The sequence below is a fragment of the Cupressus sempervirens genome, chromosome 6 (assembly GCF_028749045.1).
Source record: "Cupressus sempervirens isolate cs-2001-9-10 chromosome 6, ASM2874904v1, whole genome shotgun sequence".
Taxonomy (NCBI): Eukaryota; Viridiplantae; Streptophyta; class Pinopsida; order Cupressales; family Cupressaceae; genus Cupressus; species Cupressus sempervirens.
Genome location: NC_143123.1, coordinates 203,036,719 through 203,058,010, shown reverse-complemented (window position 1 = coordinate 203,058,010; position 21,292 = coordinate 203,036,719). Strand labels below are relative to the sequence as shown.

General features: G+C 35.8%; 1 protein-coding gene across 3 annotated transcripts in view; it reads left to right on the top strand.

The window, feature by feature from the left end:
• Positions 1-2,060: 2,060 nt before the first annotated feature.
• LOC149551942 (uncharacterized) overlaps positions 2,061-21,292 on the top strand; it is a 42,379-nt gene continuing 23,147 nt past the window's right edge. For 2 of the 3 annotated variants that reach the window (XR_016352833.1, XM_089787440.1), the window contains exon 1: positions 2,245-2,579. Coding sequence is in view for 2 of the 3 variants with exons in the window: in XM_089787440.1 (XP_089643566.1) it covers positions 2,382-2,579 (198 nt within the window). In the remaining variant the exon portion in view is untranslated. Of the gene's footprint in view, positions 2,580-21,292 lie in introns of all 3 variants that reach the window. The other variant, XM_089787439.1, reaches the window with a different exon arrangement.

Genomic DNA, 21,292 nt, shown 5'->3' with positions numbered 1-21,292 from the left:
AATTCATCTATGGCAAAGCTGCCAGAAATTAAAATAAATCAATTAAAAGCCCGAAAACCCAAAAACACAAAAATCACCTTAACAACTTTCGCGACAATGCGAACCTCTAAATGCACAGACACGCTTACTGGTCTAATCACATAATGCAAATGAGTTCGGATTTAATAATCACCGAAAGGTTTAAATTAAACATTTAATTAAGGATACATCGACCATACAAGGGCGACATTGGTAAAATATGAATGGTTGAATCACTAACTCCATGTGCCACTACCAGGGATATAATCCTGCACACTAAACAACACGATCAAGTGCAATTGCATATAATAATATAGCCGAAGCAATAAATGCATTAAATCACCTAATTTAACCATTTATTTAATTATATTAAAATAATCTATTTACATCACTCACGTTCGCAAAAGGCATAGCAACGCAGGAATGAAGTAACTAACCATAGCATTAAATCCATCACATAACATAATAAGAGATATGTCCAAATACCAGATAACATCACAAAACACACTGTCATCTCAAAATGGCATCATCATGCAATATGATTAACTGAACATCATAGTAGTCTAATATCTATGATACTGGAATCAAAGAGTAACATTTGACCCTCAGGTCATCTCAAATGTAAAACATAACATGAGTAACAAATATCTCTCTAATGAAAATAAAACAAGGTAGATGTCCGCAACTCATAACCAAAGAATCCAACTAGAATAATCCATTTCTAATCATTAATGCATTTAATAAGGCACTTAAAACACATAAGCAAACACAGTCATAAACATGACTAACCACTGCTGCAGGAACCTAGTCCAATGTAGCATGGTAATAGTACACAGTGCAATCTCTGCACACATCTCAGGGTAATGATAGAACAACCTCATGATACCACATCGATCCTGGTAACCACTGGCACAAACCTCAGTGAACCAAAAATCACATCAAAATCTCAAAGATCAGTCAAAAGCATAATCAACGCAACTAATAAAGAAACATAAATCCAAACACCTCAACGGTGTAGACCACTCAGGGTCACAATCATGATCCATCACAACAAAAGATCAGCAAGGGTGCATCCATCAGGATGACTTACAAAAGTCAAATGGGAGAGGCACTACATTACACAAAGTCCCCTAGGGATAACACGTCGGGTAGGGGTGCAGAGTTTTGTGTCAACACATACCTTGAAAACAAACTTCAATTTTTTCTACTTTGTGTCTTCTAATTTTTCCCTACTCTTTGATGGATGCTCAATGACATGAATGAGATGAATGGGTTTGTTTCAAGTCTACTCGTATGTAACAAGTTTGCTTTGTTAGTAATGTGTATTTAATTTCTATATTTTTTAAAAATTTGAATTTTGGATTCTCATTTTCAACTACAAGAAATCATTCGTTTGGTGCTTTATTTTTAGATTTGATGGCATTTGAATGTGAATTAGTGGCCTTACACAATTTTTATTGCCGAATGCAGGTGGTTTCATGCTGAAATGACAACAAGGTGTGTGCTTGAGGTGGAATGAAGCAATTGTGTGTCTAGATTGATGGTACATGGTCATGTCAATTATTTTAGGGCGGTTACATCTTTATACGCACTCGTGCTGTTAACATTTAGATTTATCACCAATATGCAACTTCTTTTGGGTTTGTATATGTCTAGGGGACAATGTTTGCTTATTATTGTGATTTTTGGCTTTGGTGGCGAGTCTTAGAAACATATAAAGTAGTAACATGTGATGTTTTGATATGGATTTACTTTAAATTATATATGACTTAAATATGAGTGTGATTTTGTTTTTAACAACCCAATAAATTACACGTTAGAACTTGTTAATAATTGAACATATTGATTTGTCCAACAAGTTAGAGATCCTTTTGTTTATAACTTGTTAATAACTGAACATATTGATTTGCCCAACAAGTGAGAGATCCTTTTATTTTTGAAACATATATAGAGTGCATCTTCACCATCAATGAAACATTTTATTTTTTTTAACTTATATAAATCTCATTTTATATATTCAATTTTTTACCTTGCACGTACTGAAGAAAGATATCGGGACGGTCCCTTATTTTTCCCGAAACGTAAGCTTGTATTGGATTGCACATGTTCCGATGCAAATCCAATGCAATTCATAAATATAAAACATAAGCCGATATCGGAAAAAACGGAGGAATAAATTAAAAATTCCAGCTAGCCGTTAGAATACCAAATACTACATCACGACTCAAAAGGATTGATTTCAAAAAGCAAGCGCGTTTGGGATTCCATGTTCGAATCCCTGCTCATCCGTTTCCACTCTTGCTCCTGATATTTCAGACTACAAAGCGAAAGGAAATTAGGGTCTCCATCATCCTCCCGTTAAAATGCCGAAGACCATCAAGAGTCATTGTAAATCCGGTAGAAAAGCCCTTTCAAACATCTCAAATTGTAATCATCTACCGAACAAGAATAAAACAGTTTCAAAAGAAGTCGCTGCTCAGGGCCGTGGTAATGCCGATGATAATTGTGCGATTGACCGTCTTCATGCAGCCCACAAGAGTCTGTCCCAGCTAATTAATCAGGTACCCATCTTAATCTTTTTTTTTATCGTTTTCGGAACTCCAAGGCAGTAATATGGGAGACCCTCTAGTTTAATGCTCCCATTTGCGGATATGCTTTGCTCACGGCTCAAATATTGTGTATATCTTTCGCTTCGGCTTTACAACTCTTATTTGAACTTGATCGAACATTACAACTTTAATGTATTGAATGCGTTGATTTTTAATTTTTGTTTTGCTGAAATCCGATTATGGTGTACATCTGGAACTTGCACTTACCTCATCTACGCTGCAGCCAGTGATTGGTGTTCGGTATTTTACGCAGTTTGAATAGGGAATTTGAACGCAGGGTTCTTCTATGAAAACGCTGCTGTTTTTGGCCCTTAGCTCGTTTCACACAAATAAAAATTGAGGGCAAATACCAGGATTCGGCTTGGGAAAGGGTATGGGGTCTGGTCGGGTAGTATTGTCTGGACAGCTTTCTTTAGTTCTAAATTGTTTACGATCTTTTCCTTAACCTCCTATCTAATTGGGTTTTTCCCAGTTAGAATTCGCTTTGAGGCTTCTATAAGGCCTTGGAAATCTCGAGCCTCGAACTATCGTGACCAGAATGTGTTAAAATTCATCTGCACAAGGCTTGCTTAGGCATAGTGGTTCCTTTTAACAAGAGGATGAATGCTTGCCTTTTTCTAGTTTTCTAACAAAGGGACCTAGATTTTCCGTCTTATAAACTATTCTATGAATTCAGGGTTAGTAGAAAGGGAACTGACTTTGTTTCTAGTGATTTGGTCCTGGTCGACGAGTACTAGGCCTCCAACTAACTCGCTTTACTAGGATACCTGCAGCTTTGTTGTGTTCGGGAAACCAAATAATCCTTCAATTTCACTTGTTAAGTTTCTATGTCTAAAATTTGCAGGTTCAAATGCATTTGACTGAGAATTCTCTGCCAGATGACCCTAAGGCACTGTCCAAAGTTATAGCCTATACCTATGCTCTGAAGTATCGAAAATCTATTTTTGCACACGTCGTATTCAAGTCCTGATATTAGAGTTGGGGGATACAAAACCTATTGTTTTGATCGGTGCTCACCTAAATAAAGCATCCCATAGGTTCTGAAGTAAATGCTAACCTTACTTTTTAAGCACTAGAAATATTGTAGTGGCATTCAATAGAATAAAAACACTGCTGTATAACAAGGGGGGGATTCTGCTTTTTAGTCTATTCACTAACTTGCTCAGTTAAAATATATAAAATATAAAATAAATTGTATATATCTATGAAGCAGATGACCGAGCATTGAAAATTATGCATTGAGGAAATAATTGAAATCACTTGCATTTATTTTAGAATAAAGAGAACTGAATTAGACACGATACTGATTTGCTTTACATATGGGATAAAGCACATGCAAGTGCTTCAACCAAATTCAGACTAAAGATAATTTCAAAGAAATTTAAGATATTGCTGTAACCAAACAACAACAGAGATATGAAGTTCTAGGATGGCAGCTGCAAATATATGTACAATTCCAACTCTTTAGTTCACTTTCTTCTATAGTTCTAACCAAAAAAAAAATGGAGATATGAAGTTCTAGGGTTGTGTTTTATGAAGGATAGGGTATATAAGGAAGATCAATCAAGGAGAAGGTGACAGAAATTTGGAGGACATTTTAATGTTGTTATGATGTTATCCCTTCTCGAATATGAACTGTGGTTCGGCAACTTGAGGACAAAACACCCCTTTATGTTTGAAATTAAAATTTTAAAACGCCTTGATTTCCATTGTGGGTTAGCAGATGAAAATCTCCGATTCAGACAGATTTTAAGACGCTTCAAAGGCTTTTTTAAATAAAAGGAGATTACTGCAGATTGGAGGAATATTTACACCAGAGATTGGACCATACTTTTTATCTTTTTGAGATGCATGCCAAGCATTGGATCTGAAAATATAATAGATGTTAGAACTGCAATTCCTAGGTCGACTCCATACTTGTAATTAATTGTGCAACTATTATTGTGAGTTAGATTTTTACCATAGTAACACGGGGACGTGTCCCCCACCCTTTTTGCCCCATGTCCCGGAAACGGGGACGCACCGGAGAGTTGGGGACTCCGTTCCTTCATCCCCAATGGTGCCACCAGATTCTGCCACCTCTGCTGATGATAGGGGTACGTCCCAGTGTCGACTATTTGCCGATTTGACTATTGATGTTCAATGTTCGGTCTTCCAATTCAATGCATTATTCAAGTATTTACTCTTTTACATCTTTATATCTTACATCTTATATATCTTTTCATAACCAGCATTTTAACTACCATTTGTATCGTATATACAACCCCTTTAGTCCCTAGCCACCGTCTCCCTGCCGTCCCACCACCGTCCCCAAATTAAGCCCCTTTGTCCCTTTGTCTCGAAAACTTGTCCCCCCGTCCCCTAGGGTGCTATAGCTATGATTTTTACTATTTAAAGAAAAGTAAGGGACAAAGGGACATTACAAATAGTTCTATTATTGCTAGCATGTGATTTTTTATCACATGGAATTAATTGACAAAGCCAATGAATATAACCAAGAAAATTTTGAAATTCTAAATTCTAATGACAATAAAAATGGTTAGAGAAAATGACAATTATGAGTATGCTAATGAAATTGATAGAACATATGATCTTATGATAGATATGATGAGGCTGTTCAAACTTAAGCCAAGAAATCCATGAACATAACCAGCAATAAGAAGAGATCAAAACTTAAACAAAGAACACTAGAAATATCGTGGGAAAACCTTTCTAGAATGACGGGAAAAAAACAGCCACACAACACAAATATGTCTTTATTGATAATGAAATATTGAAGTGTACAATATCCTTTGGTAGCTACGAATATATAACAATAGGAGAGACTCTTCACATTATAACCGAAAGTCTCTTGAGATTCCCATAACTCCTATGTTAATTATAACTCTTCGAATATTCATGCCTCAATGCATGTGAATGACACATGTCATTTACATTTAATATTACAAATTAAACTTAAGTGTCCTTTTCAGCTGAACATAATAATAACGGTAATAATGTTCATATTTCCAGAGATAAAGATCTCTATTGTAGCTACCATCTTCAACACTCCCTCTTAGCCAGAGAGAGATCTTTAGCTGAACAATCACACAAGAGTGCAACCAAAATTTTAATGATGAAATCTCATCCCATATATCCTATAAGATTCATGGAAACTTGTAACAGTCAATCACATTCATGGAATCGCTCAACATGAAACACTGTAACAATTAATCATATTCATGGAATCACTCAACATGAAAACCTGTAACAATTTCTCATATTCATGGAATCACTCAACATGAAAAACTATAACAATTAATCATATTCATGGAATCACTCAACATGAAAACCTGTAACAATTTCTCATATTCATGGAATCACTCAATATGAAAAACTGTAACAATTAATCATATTCATGGAATCACTCAACATGAAAACCTGTAACAATTTCTCATATTCATGGAATCACTCAACATGAAAATCTATAACAAATCTCATATTCATGGAATCACTCAACATGAAAAGATTTGCAAGACTCGTAGCTAAGCCTCTATTCACGGACTCTCTCAACGTGAATTGTCATGGAATCTCTCAACATGACATCCAACTCCCATCACAGAATCTCTCAACGTGATGACATTATGGACTCTCTCAACATGATGTACACTATTGCATAGTGAAAGAGTTATCATAGCTCATCTTACAATATTATTGTTGATTTCACACATAAAATCATAATTGAAACCCTTTTCCAACACAAGTCTCAAAATTCTACTATACCAAGTCATGTAAAAGAAAACAAGGGTTTTAATGAAAACTCCCTCTCAATCAAGAACAACTCCCTTTGGTCATAACTAATTCCAATTGATTTTAGACATGTCATGCAACCTCCCTCTGAAGTTGAATAGTATCTCTTTCTAAATATGGTCTTCCCCTTTTGATAATGTGCCATCGGTTTAATATCATGACTGTAAACAATGTTGTATAATCTCTCACCAGTTCATTGCATCTTGCAACCATGAGAGATGTTAAAAACTCATGACTATTAATGCTAAAAGAAATACTTAAAGACAATCTTCAAGAGATATAACCATTAATACTTATCTCTTTGAAGTCTTATCTCAACATGCACACACAAAAGAGATTATGTCTTGTCCTCCTCATGACATCAATAAGAAAATTTATATTTAAAAAAAAAAACTGATACCAAAATCAGAACAATACTCATTATATCAAACCTTTTATTCAATATACTGATTGAGAAAGTTCAACACAGATATTTGCAAAAAAATTGCATCAGTGACACTTAAAACAAGGTGAAAACTTATCTCTTGATTTTCTCCAATGTTGTTGTCAAGTATTTGTCTTATCTATTTCAGACAGGCCTTTCTTGCCTTTGCAGCTTTATTCAATACATCTTCGATTTCCTTTTTCAGTTTAGGTGAAAGATACAACTACCAGATCTTCCTCGACAAATAACTTGATAACCAAATGGGGATTGAGACAAACCTCGGAGAGAGAGGGAAGCAAATCATCCAACACACTAGGTCTGAGATAAATCAAGGTATTTGCTCCAATTAAGGTAGCTGTGACCGCAGGCTTCCAGTCCATCTGATAAAACTCAGAGGCGACCTGCATTGCTTGCAGCCATAACATTCCTCTGTTGCGACCTTTGCCTTTGCCTTTGTTCACTCTCTTTCTTTTTCTTTTCTTGCTCGCTTGACCCTAGCAATCAAATTTCCTCACTCTTGTCCCAGATAAAATGACACACCCAATGAATTAAAATTATAATTATGTTAGTTCTCGGTTGGAATGCCTTTGTTGTTAAGACAGCTGCTTGCGAAGCCATAACAGATTATCATGATCATCTAATTCGGACATTGGCATCTCCTCCGACCAAACAGTTTGAAACCAAAATATATTGCTTGGAGCAAATGAATAATGCTTGAAATGAAAGTGATAGATCTACTGCATATTACATCTTGTGACACAGTTCTCCTATTGAGTCGATTTCACTTAGATTGCATCTTTTAGATTTTGGCAAGATACAGACCAACTTATCTTGAGTTCTTGAAATGCATGATTTTGATTTTTGATTTTTATTCATCCGCATGCGTTACAAAGATTGTGTATGAACGCTCAAAGATGCAAATGCGGTCAACAAGAATATGTTGTTGTTACAAGTTACCCACGATGTCCAAGCATATCATATTCAACAAATAAATATCATACCATATTAAGAAAACATGTCACAATTAATTCATAGAATTAACAAATAGAATGAAAATAGCATGCACGAGAATATCGGGAATATCCATGTCCGAGCTAGGCTTTTCAGTAGCAGTGCTAAGAGACTAAAAAAAAAGCTTGGTGCTCGAGACGAAAAACATGAATGATGTGACAGGCTTGAATGAGATTGAGCTTCAAACCTGGCTCGGAGCCTGTAGCTACAAAAGCGATATTGATCCCCATGAGAGGCCTGAGGCATACGAGAGAGACAATATTCGTGTTGCTGAAATCTACATTCCTCGGCCAATAGCCTCCCACATAGTCGCTCCACAAAACAAGAGTTCTTTGCCTTTGGGGTTTGTACTGTTCTCCTTCTCTTCCTTCTTAGCACTGGCACTTGCCTCCGCCGTACTCATTTTTACTGCCAGTATTCGAACTCTTGATCTGAGCTTTGAGCTCCGAAACCCTTGGAGCTGTTTTTAGTTCAAAAATGAACCGAGAAGGAAATTTCTTTCACAATCACAGGGGATTTGAACCTAGGCTCTGATACCATGTTCAAACTTAAGCCAAGAAATCCATGAACATAACCAACAATTAGAAGAGATCAAAACTGAAACAAAGAACACCAGAAAAATCCTTGGAAAGCACTTAAAGAATGAAGGGAAAAACCCAACCACACAACACAAATATGTCTTTATTGATAATGAAATGTTCAAGTGTACAATATCCTTTGGTAGCTTTGAATATATAACAATAGGAGAGACTCTTCACATTATAACCGAAGGTCTCTTGAGATTCCCATAACTCCTATGTTAATTATAACTCTTCGAATATTCATGCCTCAATGCATGTGAATGACACATGTCATTTATATTTAATATTACAAATTAAACTTAAGTGTCCTTTTCAGTTGAATGTAATAATAACGGTAATAATGTTCATATTTCCAGAGATAAATATCTCTATCGTAGCTACCATCTTCAACAGAGGCAAATGTTACATAAGATAAATAATGCAAAATATTCCAATAATGATAGTGGGGAAACCTTTAACAATAACAATAATGATTATATAATTTACACACAAAGAAACAAGGTTGTGTCTTGTTGTGACCTATTCACACATTGCCCATAAATAAATGTGACCCCCTTTCTTTTTGGCTAGCTTGGCCTTTTTGGTTTTGCTTTCTAAGTAGCTCCGATGTTAGTCTCTTGAGTTCCTGGTGAATCCAAGCGAGGTGATTAGGTTTGGCCAAGGCGTGAAATCGTTTTGAAAGGTGAAGTCAGTCCACAAGACCAATCTACACTCACGAGTGTTGGTTCTAAAAGGATAAGAATCCTATTTGGAGATTATTCCTATTAATGTGTTGGAACAATCAAGAACCCATGGTTCCAAGAGCAGAAGCTATGAGGCTTGAAAGATTATGGCTCTGTTAGATTCTAGCCAGATGATTCAAGACTAAGGATCCCAAAAATTCATGACCGGTGGAAAAGGCATTTTCATCGTTCACATAAGGCATCAAAGCATTTTGGTATTAATTTGACAAATTGAAATAATGAATATCAAAGAATAACACAACACTGAGAAAGTGTTTGGAAGTCTGAAAAGAAGTTTTACCACGGCACCATGCTATGCATGCTCATAAATCGTTCTTCAAAGAATTTTTTTAAGATGAAAATCTGCCACAAAGCTAGATTAGGGCCCAAAGCTAGGATGTAGGGGGTTGCTCCATAATCTGAAGAGTCCATTACAACACTTAGTTTGTGCCCAACAACACCATCTAGAGAAGTTCATCAGATCTGTAATACAAAATCCCTCTACTTAAAGGATCCTCCTCGATGTCTATTTTCAAAGCATAGATTTGCTCCAAATCCTCCATTTAGTATGTGACATGGTCATGGATAGAAAAAATATTTTTGAGTGATGTAATCTACAACAAAAAACAACCTTCCTTCAAGTCCAATACTCCTATGAAGGTGCTTTCTTGAGTACCAAAATAAAATAATGGAGGAAACCAACAAACAATGCCTAATTAATTCCAAAGACTCAAATCCGAAACAAGACCTGCACGTGTACACTCATAACACAAACACCGTGTGGTAGAAGAATCACGCATAAGGAATTTTTTTGGTAGTGTTCCTCATATGTGCCCAAGAATGCTGAAACCAAGGTTATGCAGAAATGAAACATTTTAGAAACAAGGAAAATGAGCATTGGCCAAGGATTCAACCCATAGCACAAATCCAACAAACTAAGAGAATCTCGCTCCGAGTTTGCAATCCAACCCTAACTATCTTGCCCAAACACCTTTGCAAGAGCTTCTATATGTGCCCAACCCGATTTAGGCGTGGTCATGGAGTGTAAAAATCAGTGTTACCCGGGGATGTGTTCCTGACATATTTTCAGCCGTCCTCGTCCCAGAAACATCTTGGAGACTTGGGGACACCTAGGGGACTTTGACTTTAACTTCTAGAACAAGTTAGACTTTGACTCTCAAAGTAAAACAAATTTGGCATATGAATTCTACTGATTCTTATATTTTAAGGTTCTATTATGTATAATTACATATTTTATCCATGTTTTCATATAAATATTTTAAATTTCTCTATATATTTAAATTTTTCCTATTGTGACATAGCCGTCCCCATTTGCCGTCCCCTCTCGTCCTCGAAATCAGCATATAAATTGTTGTCCCAGAAACTCGTCCTGCTGTCCCCTGTCATCCCAATCTTGGAAACTTGGGGGAACATAGGTAAAATGAAGCAAAGTCCACCTTGGTGGTGTTTTTGTGCCTAGAGCACATTTTTCGTTAAAATGAAGGAAAGTTTGGAAAGAACAAATCCACCTTGAAGAACCATTCATGCTCAAAGTGCGTCTTCAACATAGTTAAGGAATTTGTAAAGAGAAGGAAATCCATAGAACACTCCAATACACACTCAAAGTGCAAAAATGGCTTGGTTGGAGAATGAAATAAAACAAAAATTCCATGAGGGATCTCTAGTTGTTCTTGTAGCATATTTTGCATATATAGGGGTCTCTAGAGTTTTCCCAAGTGTTGGATATGCTCTTATAAGAAAGAAATCTATGATTAAATTTTTTTCATAATGTTGTGGAGGAGGAATATTGAAGATTTTATACAGATACTAAAATCCTCTAACTTGTCAAGTGTGCACTCAATAAACCAACGGAATGTTAAGAGCTTCAAAATGCTACAGAGAAAGGTGTGCTCAAATTATAGTCCCATTATAGTCTATGTACGACAAAAACATTCATGAGAAAGGTGAATGTTCCCTCGGCCCAAATTTCTTTTGGATTAGGAACAAATTAAAGGTCCCTTTGTTATATTTAAAATTTATTTCAAAGTTAAAATCATGCCCAAGCATGAAAGTACAGAGAGGTTTGTTCAAACATACAAGGTTTATGGCTATAGCTTATTCGCGCTCAAGGTCATGAAAAGGGTAAAAAGTTCAATGTGTTCCTATTTTTGAAAAGCCACAGAAATATCAAAATGATAGAGAATGTGTTCCAATTCTAGGAATCATACCTATGTATGAAAGTGCTAGTGTCAAAGTATGAAAAATAAAGAAATTTAAATTACACTGATGGATTTCGAAAGTCAGATAGCTACAAAAACAAAAGAGGTCCAAGCTGAAATTGTGGAAATGATCAAAGGTATAGGGATAAAAATCCAAGTTGAATGAAAATTGGAAGATAATTGGAATTTTGGATTTAAATTGAAATTAAATTAATATTGAACTTTTATAATTAACATTTAAATAATAAACATTTGAAAGTTGAAAAAGTAGCAAAAGTCAATCAAAATAAATATATTTTTGGAATTATTTTGGAAATAGATTAAATATTTAGATTTTTATCTAATGTTTAATTTAAGAAGTTGAAAATATTTTATTGCAAAAAATATAAAAAATCAAACAAGTTTGTGCATGCATACATGGAAAAACTTCTTGGTGAAGTTAAAGTGCTGAAGATAGCATCTTCCGAAAAAAAAAGACAAAATCAGGGACAAATGACGTTTTTGTAAGAGAATTCACTCCAAAATAGAAACTTATAAGGAAAACAATAGCAATTGCCTAAAATCTGCTCACAAACAATAGAACAACTTTGCTGGAACTTCTATATAAGAGAGCTACTCTCTTTTCATTCTTACACTCAAGAATTGGAGAATGAGCTGAGATAAGGATTTTAGAGAAAATTGAAGAATTTGTGAAGAAATAGTGCAATAATTTTTGAAGAGAAAAACTTTTAAATTCAGAGAGAAGATGTGATTCTTTGAGGAGAGAAAAAATTTCTTTCTAGAGAGGTAGTTGATATTTTATAACTTTATTTTAAGTTCCTCTTTCCCAAGAACAAGTTTGTTTTTGAGGAAAAAATTTAGTATGCTTTTTTATCTTGTTGCACGTTCTTATGTTTGTGTATTCTATTTTATAGCAAGGGAAAATGGTAAAACCAAGAGGAAGAAGCTTGTCCATAAACCAACTGATCAAGAATGAGAGGAGGGGATGCTGACATAATTGATGCAATGGTGGTAAGAGAAGTTTGGAGCTGTCATGATACAGATTTAGTTGCATAATGATCACCTATTATTACAAAGTAATTGGTAAAATAGTTGCTTAATGTTAACAGAGAAAGAGGTCAATATATACAAAAGAAAATGATGTTTCCTTAGGAAACGATCGTAAAGAATAGAAACATTCTATTCTAGCTAAAATAAAGCTAAAGAAAGCTAACAACTAACTACAAACTAACTAATATTAGAAACATTCTAATATTTACAATAGATTACAAATAGATAACCATTAACTAATAATAGAAGCTTATCTATTATCTATTATCGTAATAACCTATCTTAATGGTTAATCTATCCACAACACCAAGCTGTCCTCTGAATTTGACAAACTTATCAGGACCAAGAGGCTTGGTGAGAATGTTTGCAGTTTGATCTGTTGTAGGAACATACTGCAAGTCTATTGTCTCGTCTTCAACCAGTTGTCATATGTAGTGACAATAAACATCCACATGCTTGGTTCGGTCATGGAAGACTGGATTTTGTGCTAACTTGATAACGCCTTCGTTATCAACAAACAAAGTGGTTGGGTCCTATTGGTGACATTTGCATATCCCCAAGCATCCGACGAAGCCAAACAACTTGACAACCTACGTTGATTGTCCCTCTGTATTCGACCTCTGTAGAGGTGAGAGAAATTGCCTGTTGTTTTTTAGTGGTCCATGTGATGACACCGGATCCTAAATTGAACACATATCCAGAAGTTGACTTTTCATCGTTAACAAAGCCTGCCCAATCTGAATTTGTGAACCCACTAAGTCTAAGATTAGAATTTTGAGAGTAAAGAAGTCCAAAATCTGTAGTGCCCTTCACATAATGAAGCACACGGTTTGCTCCTATCCAATGATCAACCTTAAGAGTTGTCATAAAACGTGAAATGTAGTGACTACGAAGTTGATATCAGGCCTAGTAGTAGAGAGGTAGATGAGGCTGCCTACTAGTTGCCTGTATGTAGTATCATCCACCGGAGGAGAATCAGAATTTGCGGATAACTTGAGACCTTTCTCCATGGGTGTAGATGAAGGCTTACAATCCTGCATATGGAATTTGTCTAATAGAGCCCTGTCATATTTGGACTGAGAGATGAATATACCATAAGACTGTTGCCAAACCTCAACACCTAGGCAATAGTGTGTGAGCCCAAGGTTAGTCATATCAAAAGACTGGCATAAATTTTGTTTGATTCCCTGAATCAAAGATGCTAAACTACCACTGATGATCAAATCATCCACATAAATAACTAGAAGGATGATGTTACTGTCAATAGTCTTGATGTACAAATTTGTGTTTGAAGATCTCCTTTAGAAGCCTTGATCACTAAGGTACTTATCAATTTTCATGTACCATGCCTAAGGGGCTTGCTTCAAGCCATAAGGAACTTTCACTAATTTGAGAAACTGACGTTCTTTACCAGCAACCTGAAAACCAAGAGGTTGCGTCATGTAGACCTCTTCATGGAGATCACCATTTAAGAAAGCGCTCTTGACGTCCATCTGATGGACCTTGTAGCCAAATTGTACTGCCATGGCTAGAACTAATCTGATTGTGCTCATCTTTGCAATAGGGGCAAACGTCTCCTCATAATCAATACCCTGACACTTAGAAAATCCCTTTGCAACTAAATGAGCTTTGTACTTATCCAAAGTACTATCAAATTTGTATTTGATTTTGTAAACCCATTTGCAGCTAATAGTTTCTTCCTTGGTGGAATATCAGAAAGGACCCAAGTTTTATTCTTCAGCAAGCTCTAGTGTTCAAATGTCATCGCCTGTTCCCACTCTAGAATTCCTTGAGCCTCGAAATGTTTTTGTGGTTCAAACACAATGTGAATGTTGGCCATGAGAGAAAATTTAATAGACTTTGTAGGTTTGCTCTTTTTTCGAGCACTTCTCCCATCAATGAGCTCATTATCACGAAGATCAACAAGTGCCTTATCCCACCACTTAGGCCCACAGAGGAGAATGATGAACATTAGTATTAGGAGATGCTACCAGGTTCCTCATCTGAAGAATCTAGATCAAACTCAAGTGAAGCATCTACAAATCTGAGTGATCCTGCAAGAAAAGTTGGAGGTGTCTGTACAGGGATCACTAGTATAACTGGAGCCACAGGAGCTACTAGAGCCCTCCCATTAGGTGGACCTAACGAAAGCCTAACTCCCAACTCATGAGCCTTCATGAATGGATTAGGAATAGGAGAAACATTCATGAATGGTCCTTGCTGCTCATCAAAGACTACATCAGGACTATACAGGAGACAAGATTTTTCAATGTCAATCAAGCGATAGGCTTTGTGAAGACTACTATATCCAACAAGCATGAGTTTTGACTCTTGGCATCAAACTTGGTGCGGGAAGGATCAGGGATCCAAACATAAGCAAGGGAGCCAAAAAATTTCAGGTGACTGATTCTGGGCTTGCAACCTGATCGAGCCTCTTGTGGAGTCTTACCTGTGATTGCTAGTGTGGGTGACCGATTCAAAAGATAAACTACAGTGTTAATTGCATCTGACCATAACTTCTTTGGAACATGTCTGTGTTCGAGCATGGAGCGAGCAATCTCAACAATTGTTTTGTTTTGACATTCAATGTTCAACTACACTGTTCAGTTGTGGTGTGTGAGGTGTGGTTAAACAACATTTGATGCCATGAGTATCCAAGAAGCTAGAGAAGTTATTAGAACAAAATTCCCCCCCATTGTCTGACCTAAGGGCAATAATAGATTTCCCAAACTATGTTTCAACTAAAGGTTTAAACTTTTGAAATACAATAAATGCATTTGATTTCTTTTTAAGAAAGTATACCCACGTTTTTCTATTGAAATCATCAACAAACAATAGAAAATACCTGTATCCAAGAACAGAAGGAGTGGCCATAGGGCCGCAGATGTCGGCATCAAGAAGTTGAAGTACTTGAGAAGCTCGCCATGAATCGTCACTAGTGAAAGGTGTGCGATGTTGCTTCCCAGCTTGGCATGCAGCACAAACTCCAAGCTGTTGAGTTTGAATCTCTGGCAAACCGAGGACAAGCTCTTCCCAAGCAAGCTAAGAGAGATAATGAACATTTAAGTGTCGATACCGATGATGCCAAAGTCTGCTAATAGAAGATTGCCAAGCAGCCATAGCTAATTCCCGAGAATCACCAAAATCAGTAAGTCAGAAAAGACCATGATCCTCAAGACCCACGACAACAATAGATCGAGTCACCCTATCAATGATGGTACACTGATGTGAACTGAAGGTGACATCCAACAGTGGAGAATGTCATAACAATTGACTGATTGAGAGTAGATTTAGTTCCATCTGTTGCTTCCAAGTGCCATAATTTTAACCATTGAATTTTGAATTGCTTTCGAGCAAAATATTAGTCAAAGATGTCATAGCACATTTTTCAATGAAAAGGTGTGAAAATAAGTGAAGGCAAAAAAACAGAAGACCTAAAAAATTTGAAGGGGTATCTAGAAGAGAGCTCAAAAAATCCAGAAAGAATATGTTGTCAGTTTTTGGATTTGTTGGCTCAAAAATTGAGGCACAAAAATCAAGGCACCAAGAAAAAATAGACAACCCAATTGGGATCTCGAAAAACTCACCAAGAATCTATAATTTTTTTGATCTGGTATAAAAAATTAGGGTTTTGAACAAAAATGACCGTGCCGCAAAAAAAACCACAATAAACAGCGAAAATGTGCAGAAAAACAGACGATAGTTACACAAAAATGGTTATAAGAAGCATATATCACAAAAAATATTACTTTTATAATTTCGAACAAGAAATTATAATATTTTTCAAAAAAATTCAAAGAGTTGGCTCTGATACCATATTACGAAGTAATTGGTAAAATAGTTTCTTAATATTAACAAAGACTGAGAGGTCAATACATACAAAAGAATAAAACGATGTTTCCTTAGGAAATGATCGTAAATAATAGAAATTTTCTATTTTAGCTAAAAGAAAGCTAAAGAAAGCTAACAGATTACTACAGACTGACTAATATTAGAAACATTCTAATATTTACAATAGATTAGAAATGGATAACCATTAACTAATAATAGAAGCTTAGCTATTATCATAATGCCTATTGTGTTGTAATTGATGTCAAGCATTGACCTAGTGTTCCTAGTAGACTGTTGAGTTTCAATGTGATGAATGAGGTGTTGCAGTAAGTGTTAGTGAGTGCTATCCTTATAGAAGCCTTAGGAGTGTCTCTGCTAGTTAAATGTATGACTGCTACTCTTGATGTGAAAGATTGAGTAAGTTATGATTGGTTGAAGGTTAACAGTGCAACTGCTAGAACAATTAGTGATAGGCAATAGGTGATTTGATTGTATAGTTGGAGCGAGCTTTCTCCTTCCTCATCTTCTTCCCTTACGAAAATATTTTTGATGGTTATTGTTTGATTCTTAGTTGTCGTGCCCTACTGCTGCAGAGAAATGTCTCCTCTATCATCTTTTTCTTTGAGAACTTTCTTATTGATCATTTCCTCCTGCTCTTTCAAAGTCTCTCTCAGAACATCCCTCATTTCCTCCTCTTCCAATTTTATTTTTTCAGATCTTTCAAAACCTTTACTTGAACTTCCTTGAGACAATCATCTCCCTCCGTGTCCATTGCGCTGAAAATTGTTGAATTTTCCTTAGGCAAGTTGTGAGTTGTTTTCTGATTAGCATTCAAATTTTGTATGGCTCAGGCAATAGGTGATTTGATTGTTTTCTCAAATCTATGAAGTGTTAAGTGGATCGGTCACAAGAGTAAGCTAAACATGACTTTTAGATGTTGTGGTTATGATTTCAACTCATTTGGATGATTGGTGAGTAGGTGTTGTGAAGATAAACAATCTTTTTGGATAAATCGCTTGTGTGAAGATAAATGAATTTTTTTGATAAAGCAATTGCAATTTATTTGGATGATCAGTGACCTATATTGAAAAGTGTCCAATCAAAGAGGAAACCTTAGAGATCTCGAGTGTATAAGTGGTTTGGGGAAATTGGAAAGATAAGCAAGAAAATGAAGCATGAATGCATAAATGGGACAAAAGAGGGAAATGAATTATTTGAATAGGTGGAAAAATGGAAATTCATGCATAGAAATTAGAGCCATCCTCAAGTTTTGAACAAATAATATTGATTTGGAGGATGCAAAAAGGGCTAGAAAGACATGAAATTAGTATACCCATAAATGCTAGAACGAGAGTAAAAATGAGCACCTAACAAGGGTGCTTACTTTTTAAGACAATACAACAAACTGCCAAAATTGATGTGATATATTGTTATAGTGTCAAAGCCAACTGTCATCAACTAGGGATATCAAGCATCCTTCTATAGCTCCTTCCATCTAATACAAATTTTTGCCATTTCTCTTGCTAATCGCAATCAATGCTTCTGATCTCTTCTTGATTTCACAACCTTCATTCTTGAAAATAACATGTCCATTTTCAAACTTATTTAACACTCAACAAATTATGATACAAACCCTTCGCATAATAAACATGTCAGTATAGTTCTTACCATCAAAAGTAATTGATCCTTCCCCTACAATATATGTTGCCTTGTCATTGCCAAATCTAACAGGACCATCACCATACTTATTAAGTGAAACAAATTTACTTTTATCACCAGTCATATGATGAGAATTACCATTGTTAGTCAACCATTCATTCTTTTTTCTTCTAGCATATAAAGTAGTTTCAACTTCATCAATCTTAACACAAATGTCAAATATATCAATTTCCGATTTCTTAACTTCTTCCTCTTCTTCAATATAAAATAAAGAATCTTCACCTTTTGATTCATCATCAGAAATACTAGCATCTTCATTCACATAAAATAGCCTTTTTATTGAATCTTTAAACTCTTGTCTAGGACCACCTCTCTGGAATCTAGCAGCCAAGTGACCAACTTTATCGCATCTAAAACGTTTTAGAGGCAACATACTTTTATTCTTGCCAGTACATTTCTTTAGTCTTTCTGCAAAGTAAGTCTCAATGTCTATTATCATCACTGTCAGGTTCTTCAAGTTTTGTTTCCTTGAAATTCATCTCAAATCTGCTCTTGTTATTGCCAAACTTTCTAAGCTCAAATGCTATTAATGTGCCAAACAATTATTTCTTGGTAAACTGCTTTGGATCATAAGCATCTTCAATAGCTGAAACCTTATTATTGTAACTATCAGGTAATGTCATCAAGATCTTCTCCATAAAGTCTTCATCAGTTATGTTGCTGCTTGATTCTTGATTCATTTGTTGCACTCTCAACTCTTTTAAAATAACTCTTAATACCTTCACCATCTTCCATCTAAGATCTTTATAATGTCTCCACATTCAACTTGTTAGAAAGCTTCACCTTATCATTTCTGTCATAGATTTCTTTCAATTGTCCCAAACGTCATAAGCAGTGTTCAAAGAAATAATTTTAGCAAGTTCTGATTTAGGTAAAGCACTAGTAATTATATACCTTGCCTTCTCATTTTCCTCGTATGCTTTGATTTCATTTGAATTTTGTAAGTCATTCTGAGGGAACACATACATAGTCTCCACATGCTTACAAGTCTTGTGACTACCAACCGACACTAGATAACCTTTCATCTAATCTTTCCAAGCTTCGATCTGCCTTAAGCGGTTAAGTGTCACACCAAGGAACCAAGCTTTGATACCAATTGTTGAACAAGTTGAATAACTGAGAAGGGGTGAATCAGTTATTCCCACACACTTACAAAGACTTTTGATTGTCAATTAATACCTAATAAGCAACAACGATCACTTAAGATCTGTCCGCTATAGCACAAAAAACACCAATGAAAAGATAAGAATGAAAGCATAGAAACACCAACACAATTAACACTAGGATTTACATGGAAAAACCAAACTAGGTAAAACCATGGAGAAGCTAAATCTCATGAAATGAAAAACATTGGTTAGGGTGATATTGTAAAACGAGGCTAACTGCCCGAAATGCTAGTTGTAATATGAAAGGGTATTGTTGGTAGGCTTCATTGAAAGGGTGGCCTGGGTTTTCATGCCCTAGAAATACTATAAGGCTCATTGCCAACAAACTTATAGCTAGTACATGAAAGATGAAGTAAGAACTACCACAAGATACTGTTGTCGAGCCTCTTCAATTATAGTCTACTACTGTCTGCACCTCCTTGATTTAGCTAACTGAGTATGTTTGCACTTGCATCACATATAGCTTGCCTATAAACGAGATTACATGAAAACTTGAATTCACATACTTGCATACATCGTTCTTGAAATGATACTTTATTTATACTGGATGCATGACATAAATCTGTCAGCTGAAACAAATTTGAGATAAGACACCACCTCGAGAAATAGAACGATCCTCGAGCACTTCAACATGCCATAATGATCTCCGGTGCCAACAATTATGATGAATATGCTAGGAAAAGAGTTGTTGGGACCAAAGTCGAAACCATACGCATCACAAAGGATTGACCCAAAAGTGATCCACCAAGAACGATGCATACCATCATTGAGGTATGAAATGGTAAGACAGTTAATGCTCAACCAATGATAAAACACATCACCCAATACATAGGCTATTGGTGAAAAGAAAATCACTGCGACCAATTGATTCACATCCATTGACACACTACAGGTTGAGAGAGATATGTTGACATTAATGAAAACCATTAACCTCACATTCTAACAAGATTGCTTGAGGTCACTAGGCAACTAACAATTTATTATAAGATTCAAAAGAGGAAGAGGAAGTTAGGACTTGAATTCCCAATCTCTATAGGAGAAGAAGAGGTTGAAATATGTCCTCGTTTGTAGGCAGCTAAAAAATAACCAAAGGAGCTGCATTTCTACCAATTGCCACTTTTTTCAGCAAGGCTGGATTATGATCCCTATAACAAAATCAGAGTGGTGGCAGGTGTGGAGTATCAACATGAGATGCACCTCAAAGATTTATGGGCCCATGCTACAGATGTGAACAAAATTATAAAGAGAATGTATTTTGGATTTCCACTCAACATGGTCAAAGCATGGAAAATCATCCTCGTACCTACCTAACAGAGTGGAAGAGGATATGAATACGATCTAGTTTGGACATAATCCGGAAAGGGCAAAGATCATCCAACCATATGATTGGTCCAAGAAGGAAGTATTGGACATCAATTCATTTTTTGCATCAGTTGTGAAATTCATGAAATGTTGGGTTGAGCGTTAAATCAATAACTAAGGATAGCTTAACTTAAAACTTGATAGGTCAACTGTTGTTGGATGATAGACCAAGGCAACCTGCAGGAGTAAGAATTAAAGAGAGAAATTCCACCTCATAGTGCTCAACGAGCTAAGGGAATGAGTGCTTCTTGGGAAGTACAACTAAGAAGTAGGTTTGACCTTTACATTAAAGAACCCGAACAAAAGAGGCAAAGGTTAGAGACTACTCCATCACCTAGTTGGACTGCAAATCTATAGGAGATTGACCCTTTCACCATAGGAGAGGTAGAAACAATCTGGAGGATAGAACAAAAAGATCAAATGACCAGACCGGTGTAGGATAGACAAAGCATCAATGCTTATGATGAGTTTGCCCAAGGAAGACACGAAGAATGAGATATTGCCGCAGAGGAAAGCTTGATGCTATTTTAGAACTTGAAATAATGGAAATAGAAGTTCATGTAGTAGAGGCAAAAATTCCCATTTTAGAAGTAGAGGTTTCATATACTATGACAAAAACTCTTATTGCCGAGGAAAAGATTAATAAAAGAGAGGTACAAAGGCAAGAGCAATTGTTAGTCCATGATGAACACGTCATTCCAGATTAGTTAAGGCAAAACGTTACAAATAAGTCAAAAGAAAGAAATTGACTTGACATTCGAGTTGCAAAAAATTTTAAACCAAGTCAATAG